The following is a 19,996-nucleotide window of genomic DNA, read 5'->3' as shown; positions in this document are numbered from 1 at the left end:
TTGGGAAATCACACCAAAAACTATATTAGTGGCGGTGTTGCCTAACCCTCCTTTTCCGGTGATTCTCGGGCGGGACTGGTCTCAAAGAAAACGCGGTCAGGATATTTCCACTCCTAAAGATAGGTTGGGCCTTATAATGGACGGGGATTCCCCAGCCTTGACTGTCTCCACGCTGTATACTGTAGGGAGGCGGAGTAATGCCGCGGACCTGGCAGGTGGGGTGGCGGCCAGCCTGATGGCCGACCCGGAGGAGGAAACACCTTCCGGGGAGGTCGAGGGGGTGGAAACCTCGCCCCTTGAGGTTGGCGACGATCCTGTCGACCTTACACTATCAGTTTAAGTGAACTCCATCCTCCTTTAAATGAGAACAATGGAATAATGATTTCCTAAAGTTTGCTAGAAATGCGATAGTATCAGTAGAAGGGTAACCCCTACGAGATCCTATCCCACAGGTACCCCACTTTGTATTGAAAAATGACCTTGTATACCGAGTAGCGGAACACGAGGGAGAGGTAAGGTCCCTGTTGTTAGTGCCATGAACCTACCGGTGGGAGGTTTGTGAACTGGCACATACCCACCTCTTAGGCACCCACCTAGGGGCCAAAAAAACACTAGAGAGGATTGAACTCCGGTTCTTTTGGCCTGGAATAAACGAGGAGGTTCATCGATTCTGCACTTCCTGCCCAGAGTGTCAGCTTCGACAGATTCCCCGGAGGGAACGTGCTCCTCTTATTCCTCTTCCCTTAATAGACGTCCCCTTTGAACAGATCGGGATTGATCTCGTTGGACCCTTAGAACTCTCGGCTAAAGGACATAAATATATCCTTGTCATTGTAGATTATGCTACTCGCTATCCAGAGGCCATTCCCCTGTGCACTTTTACATTCAAAAAATATTGCTCGGGAACTTGTCGGGGTATTTGCAAGAGTGGGAATCCCAAAAGAAGTTCTTACAGACCAGGGAACTCCTTTCACCTCACACACATTCAAGGAGGTCACTAGGTTACTCCATATTAAGCATCTAAAAACCGCTGTCTATCACCTCCAAACAGACGGGCTGGTAGAAAGATTCAATCAGACCCTGAAACAGATGCTGCGCAAGGTAGTTAGCGAGGATGGGAGAAACTGGGATCAGCTACTCCCCCTCATCCCTTTTTGCATACTGGGAGGTACTACAAGCCTCTACAGGGTTTTCCCCATTTGAACTATTATATGGATGCCAGCCCCGAGGTATATTAGAGATACTGGAATATATCATAATAACACGATAGATTGGTGAAAATTAGATCTATACTAAAAGAGCATATGGATATGGCTCAATCAATGCAAACCCGGCTTTATAACAAAAACTGGCCTCTCAGAAAATTTCTGCCGGGAGAGCGAGTAATGGTCCTCACATTCAAAATTACAGGTTCATTGGTAGGGCCCTTATGAGATTAAGGAGAGAAAAGGTCTGGTCGATTATTTGGTTAAACAACCAAACCGTTGGCCGACAGAGCGGATTTATCACGTCAACTTGTTGAAACCGTGGAAGGAAAGGGACGCAGATCCTTCCTCCGGTCAACCCAGCTCCCTTTTTCATGTAAACCAGTACTTAATAATTTGACCTCTCAATAAGAACAGGAGCTGGAATCAGCTATCCTGTCTGTCCCTGAAGTGGTCAGTGAGTTGCCTGGGCGGACTTCACTGATTAAGCATGACATTGTTACGGATCCTGGGGTGGTCGTCAGGGAATGCCCTTATCGCCTCCCGGAGGCAAAACAGAATGAAGTATAAATGGAGATCAAGTGAATGTTGGAACTGGGGGTGATTGAAGAAATCCATAGCCTCTGTTCAAGTCCAATCGTATTGGTCTTTAAACCTGATGGGAGATGTAAGTTCTGTAACAACTTCCAACGGCTCAATCAGGTCTCCAAATTTGATGCATAACCCATGCCCCAAATAGACAAACTCCTCGAAAGGCTGGGGAATGCCCGATTCATAACTACACTTGACATGACGAAAGGGTACTGGCAATTTCCTTTAACGGACTCCGTAAAAGAAAAATTGGCTTTTAGCACCTCTAGTGGACACTGGAAATACAAGGTCCTTCCATTCAGAATGCACGGGGCTCCAGCAACCTTCCAGAGTCTGGTAGATAGAATTCTTAAGCCCCACAATTCCTATTGTGCCGCCTACTTGGATGATGTGGTCATCTATTCCGGGACCTGGGAGGAGCATGTGTTGCAGGTCTATAAGGTTTTGCATAATGGTAGCTAGAGCCGGGCTGCGGATCAATCCAAAGAAATGCTTCTTCAGGTTGAACAAGGCCAAATATTTGGGCTATCTAGTGGGTGGGGGAACCGTTAGACCACAGTGTTCCAAAGTTGATGCCATTCTAAACTGGCCCCAATCACCAAGCGATAGATACTGTCTTTTTTGGGGTTAGCGAGATACTACCGTCAGTTGTACATCATTTCTCCGAGAGAGCTGTGCCCTTGACTAATCGGATAAAGAAGAGGGCCCCTCTATATGTGGTAAGGGATCAAGAACCTGAGTTCGCATTTCGTGACTTGAAAGAGGCCCTTACGTCAGCACCTATACTAAAAACTCCTGCTTTTAATTCTCCTTTTATTCTCCAGACCAATCCTTCGGACACAGGTCTCGGTGCTGTGCTGAGCCAAAGCATCGACGGTGCTGAACACCCCATTATGTACCTGAGCTGGAAACTGCAGGATCGGGAGACAAGGTATGCGGCAGTAGAATAGGAGGCCTTGGCGATTAAATAGGCCGTAGCCCAGCTGAGGTACTATCTATTGGGACGTGAGTTCACCTTGGTGACGGACTACGCAGCCCTTCAGTGGATAGCCGTACATAGGAAGTTGAACCCTCGTGGTTTTTGGACTTGCGGCCCTACAGGTTCACGGTCGTTTATTGTCGAGGTGCTCTCCAAGCTAACGCCGATGCTCTGTCCCGGATTTACGACCTCTCGGTTTGGGCTGCCCGACCCAACGGGTCTGGGCTGAGGAGGGGGTTGTGTCATACACACGCGCTTAGGGGACAGTCAAAAGTCTTGATCGCGTGTGAAAGAACAAAGGACAGGGGGATGAGATGAGGTACTAATGCTTTTCTTTCCTTCACTCCACAGAAAATCAAATAAATAAAACTATCATACTGGTCATCACATCCTGTTCACACAAAAGACTCCTCAGCTGGCTTCTGGACAGCCCCTATGACTGCAGTCCCTCAATCCCGCTCCTGACGTCATCTCCAGCCACTGCATTTGACGCCAGCTCCACTCTTCACTGCACTTTCCCCGTTAATTGCACTTCCTTTTTGTTATGTATAAAAGAACCGAAGACAGAACTTTATGTTGTCAAATGTTCTACTTTAATTTTGACCTGTATTTTGTACTGGACGCTACACCCAATATACGGGGAGGATCCCCAACTCTTAACCTGAGTTTGTGTGTGTTTACTCCCTCAGAATACATATATACATACAATATACATACATACATGGACATACTTAACACTTTTTTCTTTGATCAAAAAGAAAGAAAACACCTTGTAAATAGTAAGAAATCTTTAGTTGTTGTTTTTATTTCACAGGGTCTTGCACCTTTTGACTTGGGGAGTAGGAACACATTTAAGACTTACTTTGACTTGTACATTGTGGCACATGACTAAATGTGGCACTACCTAGCCGGGAGTCCCAGAGCAAGTGCACATGGATCAGTGTTATATATCTGGTGGCAGTACTCGCTAAATTCCCATTATGCACAGCTAATGTATCCCTCAAATGAAAAAATGTCAGCATTTTTTTTATTTTAAGAATGCAGGGTGAAAATTCTCTGGATTGGATCGTAATATCAAGCAGATTGGGAAGCAATATAACAGTATGCACGTGTGAAAGTTCTATGCATTGTTGCTACAGCTGTGTAATGTCACTCAGGCCTTGTAAAGCATTATAGGGCACTGGGGGGAAAAGTTGTCAAAGCTGGCCGCATGGCGAATTTCTTTGTAAATATTCGGCTTCAAGAACAGCATATTCGGTATAAAAAGTACTGACTAATTTTGAGGATGAAAACTACTTTTAAGCACTGTTTTTCAATAAATGATAACACAGTTAAACATACAAAATACCTTTTCAAAAATACAAATGATAAAGTAGAACACTGTATAACAATGTGATTTTTTTCTTTATTTTCCCTCCCTGAAAGGTTTAAAAATCTCTTTTTAACAAAGTAAAAAGTGCCCATTTCTATCAAACTTGACAAGGAATAAAATTGTTGCAACTTTTCTCAGTTTCTCATAACAATGCTTAATCCTCCTAGTATTCCACATTATTCTCTTTACTGACAAAAATCCAGAACACTACATATAGTAGATGAGTAAATGTTACATTATCAACATTAGAACTATAGTCACTAGTTAAAAAAAAAAAAAAACAGAACAGAGAGAGCTCATCTATCCCCAAAACAGCTATTTGATCACAATTGGAAGACATTAAAGTAGCAGAATGGTGCTATGCAGGGTTACATTCAGGGAAACTGTAAAATTAAAATGAATTTAATCTAAATTCTAACTTTTTGTAATAAAGTTATAAGTATTAAAAAGTATATTTGAATGAAACATTACAAAATGTATAATTTCTTCTTGGCACCTTTTATAGAATGCTAAATATTTATCAGACAATATACTGCTATTTATCAGAGGTGTATAGAAAATGGCAGTTATACCTCAGCATCCTCTAGAGATCTTTCTCCAGACGGTGGTTTAAATGATGCAAGCATCTCAAGCAGGTCAAATAATGTGGTGAGATGAGGCTCTTGCAGCAGTAATAGCATTGGAATATTATCTTTTTGAGGAGGAGGAAGGCAGGAAGCTGGAAGTTGTACACCTTCACCTTTACGCTCTCTTCTAGGAGCACCCAAGGAAACAAACACCATCTGGGAATTATTTTCAAAATCAGAATATTAGAAGTATTATATCCAAGTTTCAGTTAATCATTAAAAAATACATATATTTGTGTACTACATAAAAAATCCCATATCCCAAAATATCAAAGTACAGTGGTACCTCGGTATACGTCCTTAATCTCTTCCAGATCCTTGGACTTATAGCAAACAGGACTTATACCAAATGAATTTTTCCCGTAAGAAATAAAGGGAAAATGATTAATCTGTTCCCATGAAAAAAAAATCCTATTGTTATTGGCATATTATACATTGATGGGGTTGTATAAAATAATTTAAACACTGCTTAATACTAAAATACATAAATACAAAAGCAATTAGATGAAATAAATGAAAGTTTAACCTTGCTGAGAAGAGTCGAATGCCTGCTAAGACTGCTCTTTCCCATCCTTTAACCTCCTTTATCTTCCTCTTTTCCTTGATCCATCTATCCCCCCCTTCCTGGTGCCGACCGGTATATATACATCCACCCACGCCTCCATGGGCATAGCGCCTTAATCACACGCAGCAGGAAGCCAACGAAGCAATTGGGAACGATCGCACCCACACGTGCAGGTGCGACTTGCTCCAACTACCTCATTAACTCCCCACGGTCGTGCAATCACGCCCACGGAGAATGACATGGCTATACGGATTTAAAACCTGGGCCTTTTTTTTGAAGCCGCGGACCCGCTATACCACAGGCAGTCTTGGCTTTGTCTCGAGAGAGGTAAACAAGGGTAGCACGCGGTGTTCTAGCACGCAAGTCGTATTCCAAACAAAGGTCGTATACCAAGCAAAATTTTTCGCGTCCAAACAGGACGTATGCTAACTTGGAATTATTCCAAAGCTGACATATACCGAGGTACCACTGTATGTATTACTTCCACATACAAGTGGCAAAAAATGTTTGTTGTCAAAAAAGACATCAAGAAATTAAAATAACCATTTCCCTAGAACAGTGGTTCCCCTGGGGGTTCGCAATAAAGAGCTGGGGGGTCATGACAGGATTTCTAAAATAAAACAAAAAATGCCTTATTAATGCTTTTATTAATGTCTTACTATAAAAGAAGTATTATTGCATTCAAGTATGAACCAGTGTTCCATCTATTGATTCAATTTGACAATCTTAAGCTGGGGCAAGGTGAAAGACTGAACATTGTTGATAAGGTTTTTACTAAATGATTATGTCACACACTGAAAAGCAAGCTGAATTACTGTTCAAAACAGAAATATCTGCATCAAAATTCAGTTGCTACGCTGAACCCACCACAGTTCATACTTTTTTTTGAAAACACTTCTAGACAAAACTACATACTGGGGTTCATTTGAAATAACAGTAAAACCATATTTGAGATATGAATCACTGTTCAATCTATTTTTCTTTTTATTCTTGACACTGTCAGACATATAATAGTCTAACCATGTTTTTAAAAATGTATCCATCTTTAACAGAATCGGTATAGCTTGTATTTATCATTGAATATTTCACACTGTACTTGTTACTCAACTGCACCAGGTACAGTTTGAAAATGGTGCCTCGTGCTTTGCTGCTTATATAAATAAAGTCCAATTGAAATTTCCAAAAGACCCCAGTGCCATCGAGCAACAATTAAAAATAATTAGCACATGCTTTCATGGACGTGATGAAAAGACTAGGAAACATGAACAAAGACAAGCAAATTGTGTTACTGGGTAACAGTACATTTTGTTTTCATTTTCCCAACTTTTTTGGAATTGGGTTGTATATAAATGTATAAAACCCCTATATTATGTTTAAAAATATCAATAATGGTTTATTTTTTTGTTAAATATATTTCTGTATAAAAAATTACACACACCTATTTAATTAGTAAAAGTTTCATTTAATGTACTTTACTCCTTGGAGTTGTATTTCCTTATGACTGATGAGTAGACAAAACACACAACATAGCCCAATCAGCCCAAACAATTTATATGTGGTGCCGCCAAATGAGCTCACCACTCACGAGGCGAAGAATGAGATACAGGTGTTATGCCCAGGGCTGTGGAGTTGGAAGTCAGAGTTGGAAGCAATTATTGGGTTGCTGGAGTCGGAATCATTAAAAATGTACAATTCCTGACTAAATGTAAATTATAATATAATGTGTTAACATTTACAATTTTACATATACTAATTCAGTTAAAGTATTTTACCTTTTCAGGGTACATTTTAATTTACATTGAAGACTGATTTCTTGTTTTTTGCAAATTTAAAAATATTATATATTTATAGAAGTTTGTAGCCCTTGCACAAATACACAATGGCAAAAAGAGTTTTAACAAAGTTGGCAATTTTTAAACACTTAGGAAATGTCTGTGTCAGTACATTGTAGAAGATGATGGTGAAAAAGTATGTGATGCAAAAAATAAAAAGAATTCACCTACAACAGCATCAAATTTAAAAAGGTTTGCACCCAAAGATGTTATAGCTGTACTTGGAAGTGATGAAATGCCTGGCATCTTGTATGCTGTTTGCGTTCAATCAACATAGTAATATACAGTAAAACCTTGATTATCCGTTACTTGATTAAAAATCAGTCTCCATTAACCATTAGGGCCAAAAAAAAATTGTGCATGCCAGCACCTACCTATTACTGTACTACAACTTTCCCTTGTGATAATGCGTAGTGTTCTTCCCCAGCACCACACTGTCAGTTATGTACCTTCAGTTTTAATAGTGTTTCGTACCTTTTCTCATCTATTATAATTATTTTACTATACTGGTTATGGCCGATAAAAGTATGCATGTGGTGTTGGAACCGTCACAATAATTGAAATTATTAAACATTTACGAAATTGCGAAAATGTTTCAAGTATTGCTTCAATTTACAGAGTAGGAAGAACAGTGAACGATATAAAGTGTGATGCCGTCAAAATTGAAAAATGTACTGAAAATGGAAGCCACTGACGGTAATGTTATTCTGTATTAATGGTAATGTTCTTCTGCATTGTCATTTTCTTTATAATTCTTTAATATTATATTTTCATAATACATTGTGACATTCAGGCAGCTTGTGATGTGCTGTATGGGAGCAGAAAGGGTGGAATGAATGCTGTATGTGATGTGTCTGGATGAAGGGCTTCTGTTCTGTAAGGGTTGGACACACCTCATAGGAGATGAGTGACAGGAGAAGTTAGGAAAAAAAAGGTGCGGTGGAAAAAGAAGTTTTGAGTAGGAAGTCAGGAGACAATAAGCAAGAGTATTTGCGATATAGAGAAAAAAAGAATGCCAATGGCAGGAGAAAAACTGATTGGTAGGAAAGCTGTCTTTTTTTGCTTTGGAGTTGTGTGCCGTAACCCAGATAATGGCATATAAGACAGGGCACCATTTGTTACTGAACAAAAACTCCAAGTAAAACATACAAAACTCCAGTACCTCTTGAGGCTGGTCATTACAATATTATATGAATTAATAAATTTTGTTAAAACTACATTATATTTTATTAATATAGTTTTGTTTTGTAAATAAATATGACTAATCTACTGTATAAACCTTTTTCAAAGTACCTGTTCTGTTATCTGTTTATTCTCTTTATCTGTCACAGCCTCGGTCCCAACCCCTGATGGATAATCAAGGTTTTACTGTATATTGGTCTAATTACAAATTGAGGAGTCTGAGCCAGGGTCTGATGTACCATAACTTGAGGAGTCGAGAGTTTTGTATTCTGACTCCACAGCCAGTCAGGCAACAGTCAAGAGTAGGATAGACTAAAGTATACACTTTGGCAATTGACATAGGCCCTGAAGAAAAGGAGAGCAACTTATCAGTAGTGGAAGAACTTGAAACTCTTGAGGACCATAAAAAATACCGACTAGATATAATCATACATATCTGTATGTGCAGCATTGTCCATAAAACTACATTTCTTGATCAAGGATAATCCTTCCCTCTCTCCTTGTAATGTTAGGCATCACTGACTTTACTTTTAGACAGAGGTGAGTATCATCAATTTTGAATGGCCCCTGTAGTCTACAAGTTTTTGTTCCAATCCAACTGCTAAATGAGATGTCAATTATTGCTAAAAAGGCACTTATGACTAAAATGACATTTTTCTGTTTAATTTTAGTTGTCTGGATTGTTAACATTTTGAATCCTTAATTGCTTATTTTAGCCTTGAATGGCTACATTCACTGTTTTTAATTGCTCCTTATTAGCAAAAATATGCAAATTACAAGAGAACCAGCAGTTAGTTCCTCATCTAGGTTGTTTCCATTTACATCTGTGTGCATTCACCATGTACTATTTGGTTTAACACAAAATCCCTGAAGACTATGAAAAAAGTTGTAACCCCAGGCCAGCTTAAATTCTTTTGCACCTCTCCATTAGCATCTTTTCTTTTGCAAATGTCGATCAGCACATGCAGCCTGCTATCCCATCCCCCTCACCACCGCAGCTCAAGTCGGACAAAAAGTTTTCCCAGCTCAAGTCTGTTTATCTGGGTGTCAGGTGTCTGAAGTTATTTGGAACACATGCAATTCATGTGTGTTCTGTGTCTACAATGAGCTGGGTAAATGTATAATGACAAGAAATGCAAGGCAAGAAATGTTGAACACTTAGCTAAAACAAAAACTTTTTCATGATATAGTACTAATGACAAAATTTTGACATGAAGTGTATAATGTGTGAAGACTGAAGTTCAAATATCAAATAAACACTTTCACAAAAGGTACAAGTATAACAAAACAAGTGCGCTTTTATTCAAGAATATAACCGAAAAAAAAGAAATCGGGTTAGGGTACAATGCTGACATGACTATTTGGGTGGTGCAGTGGTAAGAACTGATGACTCATAATCAAGAGATTGCGGGTTTGATTCCGAGCCCTTAAGGATTTACTGTTTTTAGTAGTGAGCTGCTCTTATTGTTACTATTATAGAATAAAAACACACATTTGATTGAGTCTGTAATAGCCAGTATAAATTTATGGTACTTGTAAAGGTTAGCTTTTTTTTTTTTTTAAATATATATTCAGTTTTTTCTCCCAGTCGTGTTCACTCTCCTCCCAATCTGACACTGCTGTTTTCAAATAAAGAGGTGAACTCAGATGAGGATGAGGGTTCTGCATTGGATAAAGAGAACAGAAGTCCACCCCGCAAGAAACGTCCACTCACACATAAGAACCAACGCAGCTGCAAAGGCGTAAAGGTGAAAGATGGCAGCATTTGGATATAGCAACAGGTTGGGCGTCATCCTGCCAGTGAATCTGCCACACACACGCCCTTAAACAAAACAGCAGGGCCTACAGAGCTTGCCAAGGTATTTTGCCAAAAGTTCTGTTGGTGATTATGTTTATTGATGGTCTTTATATGAAAAATAATTCTATGTTATTTATATAAACCCCACATTGAATGTTGTTTACCTACTACACTGTGTGCACAATTATTAGGCAAGTGAGTATTTTTACCATTCATCATTTTTATGTGTATATTCCAACTCCAAGCTGTATAAACTTGAATGCTTATTGGATTTAAGCATGTCAGGTGATGTGTATTTGTGTAATGAGGGAGGGTGTGGCCTAAGGAGATCAACACCTTATATGAAGGAGTGAATAATTATTAGGCAGCTAGTTTTCCTCAGGCAAAATGGGCCAAAAAAGTGATTTAACCGACTCTGAAAAGTCTTGAAACTGCTAAGATATTGGGGTGTGATCACAGAACCATCAAACGTCTTGTTGCAAATAGTCAACAGGGTCGCAAGAAATGTGTTGAGAAAAAAAGACGCAAATTAGCTGCCAAAGATTTGAGAAGAATCAAACGTGAAGCTTCCAGGAACCCATTATCCTCCAGTGCTGTCATATTCCAGAACTGCAACCTATCTTAAGTGCCCAAAAGTACAAGGTGTTCAGTGCTCAAAGACATGGCCTGGGTAAGGAGGGCTGAAACCTGACCACCACTGAACAAGAAACATAAGTTGAAATGTCCAGACTGGGCCAAGAAATATCTGAAGACAGATTTTTTTCAAAGGTTTTATGTACTGATGAGGTAAGAGTGACTCTTGATGGACCACATGGATGGGCCAGTGGATCAGTAACAGGCACAGAGCTCCACTTTGACTCAGAATCCAGCAAGGTGGAGGTGGGGTACTGGTATGGGCTGGTATTTTTAAAGATGAGCTAGTTGGACCTTTACGCGTTGAATATGAACTCAAAATCAGCTACCAAACCTACTGCCAGTTTTTAGAAGACACTTTCTTCAAACAGTGATACGGGAAAAAGTCTACATCTTTCAAGAAGACCATGATTTTTATGCAGGCCAATGCTCCATCGCTTGCATTGAAGTACTCCACTGCATGGCTAGCCAGTAAAGGCCTTAAAGATGAAAGAATAATGACATGGCCCCCCTTCCTCATCTGACCCAAACCCTATTGAGACCTTGTGGGCCCTTCTTAAACGGGAGATTTACGGGGAAGAAAAACAAAATACCTCTCTGAAACGTTTCTGGGAGGCTGTAGTCACTGCTCCACAGTGTTGCCTAATAGTTGTGCACACATATGTATTCCCCTGATGATGTTCACACTCACAATTCCTTTGTGAAACATTCAGGTTTCAGGTTTAACAACATTTTGGATTGACTTATAGCACTGTATTTGTTCCATATTAAAATTAATCCTCAAAAATTCAACTTGCCTAATAATTGCACACACAGTGTATATATTTATTTACTTATCTTCCTACAGAGTAAAGACACAAGTAGACTGAAGAGCTTCCTGTGTATTATCAACATAGGCATGCTGACAAAGTCTGACTGCATTCTCGGTACTGTTGCTCACATACATGTATTTTGTGAGTACTGAAAATGCAGACTTTTTAGGGCGCATGCTTCATAACACGGAGTACAGGCTAGATCTGGAAAAAAAAACGTTCAAATGACAAATCATGTTCAAATGGCATAGTGTTTTCAAATAGTGACGTTTTCATGTATGAATATGTGTTTGCATGCACGAGAGAGGCAGAGACTGATTTGATCTCATTTAAGTGTTTATTGGAATATAAACACTTTCACAAAGGTGTAACTAAACAAGTGTGCTATAAAACTGAAAATATTTAAGTGACAACAAGATACCAAGAAGACATGATTCACCAGCATTTGTGTGTCTGCTTATATCCCTTCAGCAATCTATTTGACAAGTTGCAAAACTTTAAACAGGCTGTTACAGACTGAAATCAAAGGCTTCTTCTTTTTGGGCGCATACACCATCAGCATGGCACTGCCAGATCTAAACACTAGAATGGTGAATTGCTCACATACTTAAATGACTATATCTGCAGGTGGAAGTCCCATTTTACTTATGTTGCCGAGCAGAGTTGTGTTGCGGTGCAGTAGCCTATCAGCCAGTGAAAATGCTGTAAAGAAGCTGTCTGTTGTTATGGCAGGGATTGTTTTCTAATTAAGCAACTAGGTTGGAACATAAATCTGCAGTCAATGCAGCCCTCCAGGACCAACGTTGCTCACTCCTGCTTTAAGAGAAGTCTGACACAGAGTATTAGAACTGAGGACCGTGACTTAGTGAGTAGACTAACACAAAACATGCACTACAAATGTGGATACTCCTGTTTTTTTTAGTGGGTTTGCATACTTCTTCAACACCCATAGCTAATAGGTGCCTAAAATCATGCATAAAGCCATACAATCTCCATAGACAAACAATGAAAGTAGAATGGGTTGTACTGAAAAGCTCAGTGACTTTCAAGGTGGCACTGTCATAGGATCCTACCTTTCCAACAAGTCAGTTTGTCAAATTTCTGTGCTGCTAAAGCTGTTCTGATCAAATATAATTGTGATGACTGTCGGAATATCTAGAAGAAAAAACAGCTCAGCAACAAAGTGCTAGGCCACACAATCTCAGAGAATGGGACTGCTGAAGGCTGAAAAACACAGTGCATAAATATCACCTGTCCTTGACTACAAGTACGTACTACTGAATTCCTCATTGCCTCTGGAAGCAGTGTAAGCCGAAAAACTGTTCATTATGAGCTTGATGGCATTGGCACCCAGGCAGGGAATCAAACAGAAGCCTACGATCAGATCACCATGCACCAGCTAAATGTTGACTGTAGCGGTATAAAGCACACTGCTATTGGACGCTAGAGTTACAAATCAAGGATCAGCATGTGAAAGACTGGCATATGAATATCTGCCTGAAAGCACAGTGCCAACCATAAACTTTGGTGGAGAAAAAATAATGGCCTGAAACTGTTTTTGTGGTTTGGACATGGCCCCTTAATTCCAGTAAAGGAATGTGCTAATGCTAAAGCATACAGTGACGTTCTAGATAAAATATATTTGCCCAGGGGCCAATTTGTCACAGAGAAAGTACTCTTTGGACCAGACCAAGCTAGGTGAGGTACCTGATCCTGCATCCACTACAGCACAAACAACTCACACACTTTAACAGATATACTTCCTCATTAAGACAGGAAACTCATCCAATCACTCACACTTAGCACAATTTCCCAGATGTCAAGCAAAAGATGAGATTCTTCTTCAAACACTTCACAAAATATTTCTTTTAAAAGCAACTTTGCCGTTCACTGAAATAAGTCCTCTCCATTTCATCTAGGAGAATAATCTGGCTCCCTTCTCATCTAAACTTTATCTGCCACTTTCACAAACTTCATTACAAAATATACAATTTGAAGTATTTATAACCAACAAGCAGCTACTGTCTCTCTTCCTAACACCCCCAGGCATTATCATTTCCAGATCTTATCCTACTCGATCCCCATCTAAAACACTCTGTTGCCCGTTCTGTAAATCCAACTCCCCTTTATCCTGCCAGTCAAATCACATGACAGCAAAACATGGTCAACCATGCCCTTGCCATGTGGACTTATCCCTTCTTTGAACCTTACACTGGTCTGTGCACACATTCATGCTGTCCCATCAGTTCTGCCTTGCTGCATTAGCCCCACCACTGCGCAACCTGTCCCTTCGCCACTTGGTAAAAGACACAAACCTTCCAAGATGCTGTTCACACTATCTGTGTGCCACCACAGAGTTTCCTCCGACTCTAGATGTCTCCTCTCAAGTTAATGGCACACACACAACCTACCCCAACACTACCAACATTATAAAACCCAATCAAACCCATCAACACCGCTCACACACCATGTTTCTCTCCATACACACACAATAAAAACAACCTTCTTTTTACCACACAACTTATTGCCTCTTAATTAATTCTTTCTTTCAATTCTGCATTTGTTGTCTTCTCTCTCAGAGAAACTACATTCACATCATCATATTACCTTCAGACCTTTTCAACTTTGCTTTATGTCACATCATTGCTGGCTACATGTCTTTCCAATACAACATACAACTTTCAGACTAAATAAGTCTAACTAAAACTAGACCTTAGTGAATATTTCTGATTACAAAGACAGACTGGACCTTCAACACTTCTTAATATACATTTGGAGTATAATTACAGTCACTGTTATTTTAATTTATACACATATACAGAAATATTTATTATAGATATGAAGAATATGTTATAATTTCACCTAACTCCAATTTATGCAATCATACGGACATTTGATTAAATAATAAAAAGGATGTTAAATAATAAAAATGAGAATAATTACACATGCAATTGTCATTTTCTTGCAAACATTGTTTTTGGCATTCAAGATGGTCTTCCTTTTCCATCTTACTGTTTCCAGTAGTTTTACTGGTAGTGGAAAACTGAATTGTGCACCTCACTATACTATATACATATTTTACTGTGGAAATATGAATGGTTTTATAAGACCACGGTATGTGCATGCAAGATAATATTTTGCATTTTCTTCTATTTGTACTCATTTAGACATACAATTCAAAATTGCATTAAAGGTGGAATTTGGATAATTTGCCATTGTATTCTGTATTTATTATACACCATTCCTTCTATTTTCTAAGCTTAATATAACAACAGCCAATTTGCTGAAAAACATGGGTAGCAACAAAGCAATAAGTATAAAGCCATTACCTGCATGTCTTTAAACCCCAATTCATGCAAAGTTTTTTCATCATAATCAGTAGTTAGCTCATGACCAGAAGAGATCATTCGAACAGGTCCCATTAGTCCACCTTAATAATTTCAGAATAAAATAAGAATTAAATTATTTTCAAAAGACTTTATTAAAATTGAAAATCTTTGCAAAGAATAATCAAGGAAATGCTCAACACATATACCAGGAAAGTCTCCTTGTCGGCTACTCTGCCCAAATTCTTGAAGTTGAGCTTGCTGATTCATTTGCTCTTTCTGAAGGTTTTCATACCAATGAGTAACTTCTGCTCTTAGGTCAGCTACTTGATCACTTGGATACATCTCTATTGTCATCTGTAACAGCAGATGAGAATATATGGATAAAAACAACAGCTAGATGCCAGAATTTCCAAATGCTGCATAAAATCTGTAGATTTAACAATATAAGAGAACCATTTTTAAAAAGCAGCAAATTTATTTTTTGTGTTGAAATTCAAATTCATTGGCGTAATGAAGTTATCTGAGATATACTAATAATAAAAAAGAACCTAGGCTAATTCATTTAACACAGATGATTATCTTTGTTATATCTAGATGGAGATGTTGTTGAAGAGTGAAACAAAGATTTTCAGAATGATGGCTAAGAAGAAGAAATACAAGAAAGTTATAATACTTTACTTGCATCAGAGAAATGCTTTATTGTACTAACAAATCAATAAAAGTAGAAAATACAAGACGTTATTATTCTCTCCTTTTCACAAAAACAATTTTGCACACATTTTGAAAAGTGACTTTATTGCAAGCTTTCAGACTCCCAGGTAACACTTAACCCCTACCTCCCATTAAACTCTGGTCCAAAAGCTATGATGTGCTAGACATACATCCAAAGAAGTAAGAAATAGGAAGACTATGCTCCAGAAAATCTAAAATACTGGTCAATAAATGCAGCAGGTAAATATTTTTTGCAATTTAAAAAAGGTTTCTTACCTTGTCAGGCAGACCAGCTGGTTGGCAAACAATTCTCAGAGGCAAAGACTGTTTGTCACTGAGTGCTTTCAAGTGGCTGCTTATTCCTGTCCCCTCAATTTGCCACTGGCGCAGGTGATAAGCAAACCTGTAAAACAGGTAAAGATCTTAATTTGGAGATGGGGGTGCATCAATACCATCTTTTGGACAATGTACACTACGGCTGTCAAAATAGCCAAAAAATAAGGTTTGAATATTCCAATGAAAAATAAGTAAATATTAATATATATATATATTCAAACATAGGTTAATGATTCTGGGCATGATGTGTCTCAGGAAACTGTTATTAAATAAGTGTCATAATACATTTGTAGTGCAGGATACCAGCTGAGCTGCACAAACGGAACACACAAAACATTATCATAAGCACTTCATATTTTGCAGTGGCACCGTGGATTAAAAAAAAAGTATATAAATAATAATGTAGCAGAGCCACGTACAAATTTATGTGGCTCATAAGGATTTAAGCTCCGTTCAGCAGCTACTTTTGTGGGTCGCTATCCTGACAAGGATCAAGAGAAATATGGGTAAGTCATACTTTGCAGTGGCACCGTGGATTAAAAAAAAAAGTATATAAATAATAATGTAGCAGAGCCAAGTACAAATTTATGTGGCTCATAAGGATTTAAGCTCCGTTCAGCAGCTACTTTTGTGGGTCGCTATCCTGACAAGGATCAAGAGAAATATGGGTAAGTCAGTAAGATCATGACAGGGTGAAAATAGAGAGAAAAGTAAAAGAGCATGCAAGAAGCAGGTAGGTTGAAGGCACATTTGTTTAATTATTTTAAAGGTGTCCAATGGACAGAGGCAGGGTATTATTTATATTGCACCATTCAGAATAAAATGCCAGAAAGCACCTGTAGATACACCCAGAAAAGTTGGATCATCACAGTACCAAGTCAGGGTCTATACAATCTACTTTTTATTCCTATACAGATGCAGCAAAATTGTAATAAAGAAGGTCTGAATATTTTTAATTACACCTCATTGTTTTAGACGTTATGTGTCAAACCGGCAGCCACACAAGATGGAGACTGCTTGTGGGACATGGTGTGTTGGCACTTTAACACTGTATGTTAGGGATTTTAAAGCATTGCAATAAGAGGAAAATCAGAATTATAACAGTGATTTTCCATTTGCTTTAATGAGAAGGTTTCAGCATTAAACTACAGTCAGGTGTCTCAGGTTTATAAATGAATGGGACAGAATCAGATGCAAAACGATACCATTAGGGCATTGAAAAGCATTTAGAAAAACTGCCAAGTGCACTTATAGGTCCAAAGTGCAGAGTAGTGGAATAGGGAAATAACACATTGTGAAGGAGTCTGGCTTTAAGTTTTACTAATGAAGATAACAAGCTATCAATTCAAAATTACAAAAGTGTAAAAACAGACCTACAAGATACTGCAGCATTGCACAGTACATCTGTATTAACTTGATGCCAAAATTAGTGAGAGTAAAACTAACAACAGTTCTTTTACAAACGAATGTCAGTGTTGTCCTTTGAATAAGATCTTTTTTTAAATAAATTCAAATTGTATTCGAACAGTGACTTTCGATTTGACAATCCTAATTTTTACTGATCCCAACTATGTAATTATTAGCACAAGCTGATACCAACTATCCATATGAGCAGTTTTATTAGAAAGAAATTTAAGAGATTTATAGCAAAAAGTATGTAAAGGAGCAAACATTTCCATTTATAAAATGTACAAAAAAATTTTGTTTAACAATTCAAGAATTATCATCTATTAATATTACCTTAATGCTCTCAAACTCACTTGATCCAATTTAAGGCCCCAAAGGGCCACAACCTATCCCAACAACACTGGTGAAAGGCAAGACACAGCCCTGAAGAAGGCACTGATTCTATGGCAGGGTCAATATTGACAGTGATCAAAGATTCAGAAACAGGTCCCCAAGTTGTACGATTACTGAATAGACAATCATAACAAACACTGCACATGTTCCTTTATATACTAGCAAGCCCGCGATTCTCAAAAGAATCGCAAATCCAAGAATGGCAATCACTTTCTGTTCCCTCCGATATTTGGAGGGATGAAATATCATGGAGGGTGGGTGCGTCCTGGGAAAGTTCATTTTAACGCGCATCTTTTATTGTTTTTATTCATGCAGTCTCTTTTTTGTTTTTCTATGGCTGTGTCGTCGTATATGCGGTGGTGTGGGCGGTCGCGTTCGGGCGGCTGTACAACCTGTTGTGCACGCTTTACCTCAGGTTTAGTTCACAGGTCATAGCCATGGTAAAGTTTTAATTCAATTAAATAAACCTATTTGTACTAAAGCGGTTTCTTTGTGTGGGCGCCTTCGTTCATTGTTTTTATCCATATGGGCTCGTTTACAGGTCGTAGCCATATGGACTCATGTTTGTATTACTAATCGTTGAGCTCCTTCCATTTGGAGCCGTGCCTCCTTTGCCTCTGCTGTGTCAGAAGCGCGTTGTGGGTGCGCTCGTTCATTGTGTTTATCCATACGGGCTCATTTTGTATTTCCATTAGTTGAGCTCTTTCATTGTGGAGCCGTGACGTCTTTGCTTCTGGTGTGTCTGAAGCACATTGTAGGAGCCTCTGTGTATTGTTTTTATCCATGCGGTCTCGTCTTTGTTGTCTGGAGCCATGACTTCTTTGTGTGTGGTGTTTCTGAAGCGCGTTGTAGGAGCCTCCGTTTATTGTTTTTATCTATGTGGTCTCGTCTTTGTTGTTCTGTGGTTGTGTCATTAGGTAGGCGTCGTTTACTGTTAGGAATCATAATTGAACATGCCACACAGACTGCTGGCACAGTGGATTAGAGCAAGTTTAGTTTACAGGTTGTGTTGTTTGGGCGCCACCTACTGACTCTGGGAAGCCGCTGCGTTTGACTCTGGGGTGCTGCGGCGCAGTGCGCATGCGCTTCGGTGCGTCCGCCATGCATAAATTAAACTGTCGTTTAGTAATATAGATAACACTAGCTGAAATAGCCAGCGTTGCCCGGGAGGAAAATAAAGGGTTTTGTTTTTTTTTTTTTTTTTAAACTGTATGAGCAAAATATAATTAAAAAAACACAACTTTAAAAATAAATTAACAAACAATGAAGACTCACTAATGTGCTTGTCTTGTGGTCTTGTATGTATAGTGTTGTGATGTGAAATTTTGCATACAAGTTGATAAATATTTTGAATGTCTTTATTTGTAATTTAGACAATGTAATATTAGTGTTACATTATTGACACTAACAGCAATGGTTTAAGAACCCCTTTCCCCCTTTTGGGATAATTTTATGACAGGGTTGTGGGAAGTGCCTCAAACCAATTAGGCAAGTGTTTCTCTGCTAAAGTTTCTCTCAACCCCCACAGGAAAGCCAGGCTGCCAAACTATCAAGCTTTACCTTAATATATGGTTTGGAAGGCAGGTGTGAAAGTGTTCTATTCCCCCATTGTTCTGAAGTATGGCTGTTTGGAACTGGCTTGTATCAAAAGCCTTTAAGTACCACAACCCCCTATTGGCTCTAGGGGTTGGACAGAAAACCTATAAATTTGCTTGATTTACCTCACCCTCTCTCTCTCTTACCATACTGATGAAAGACTATCTCACAGCATTAACTGAAAAGGACAACACAGTGAAGAGCACAGCTCGGCAGCCATATCGAGAAAGGCATGTGGCCTGTTCTGAAGAAAGCTGACCACAAATGATGCCTTAACTAGAGACATTTTAAGTAACTAACAAGTCTGTGTGCCGCTTGAAACTACACATCACCATTTATCAGGTTGTATGGTTGCCAATATTCAAATGTACTTTGCATATTGTTATTATTTATGAATTTTATCAATAATACATTATTGAAACTATGAACTTAATTCCTGCTCCTAACTATTTTACTACACCTAATTGCCTGAGGTTGTAGATGTAGAAGGGAAGGTGGGGAGAAGTTATATGGTACAACACCTTATAAACAGTGGTAAGTCTGAGAGATTTGAGGCAATCTGACCAAGGTTACATAATAATAATACAAAAGGGGAAAGTAGAGTAAAATATTACTCTACCAAGACAAAA

At 38.8% G+C, this 19,996-nt stretch overlaps 1 protein-coding gene across 1 annotated transcript in view; it reads right to left on the bottom strand.

Annotated features, from left to right (window-relative positions):
- The window catches only part of usp34 (ubiquitin specific peptidase 34), a 723,586-nt gene that overhangs the window by 319,824 nt on the left and 383,766 nt on the right, over nt 1-19,996 (bottom strand). The window contains 4 exon segments of the mRNA XM_051919324.1: nt 4,720-4,929; nt 14,925-15,025; nt 15,131-15,278; nt 15,912-16,038. Of these exon segments, the coding sequence (XP_051775284.1) occupies nt 4,720-4,929; nt 14,925-15,025; nt 15,131-15,278; nt 15,912-16,038 (586 nt within the window).

The sequence above is a fragment of the Erpetoichthys calabaricus genome, chromosome 15 (genome assembly GCF_900747795.2).
Source record: "Erpetoichthys calabaricus chromosome 15, fErpCal1.3, whole genome shotgun sequence".
NCBI lineage: Eukaryota > Metazoa > Chordata > Cladistia > Polypteriformes > Polypteridae > Erpetoichthys > Erpetoichthys calabaricus.
This window is presented reverse-complemented; position numbering and strand designations above follow the sequence as displayed.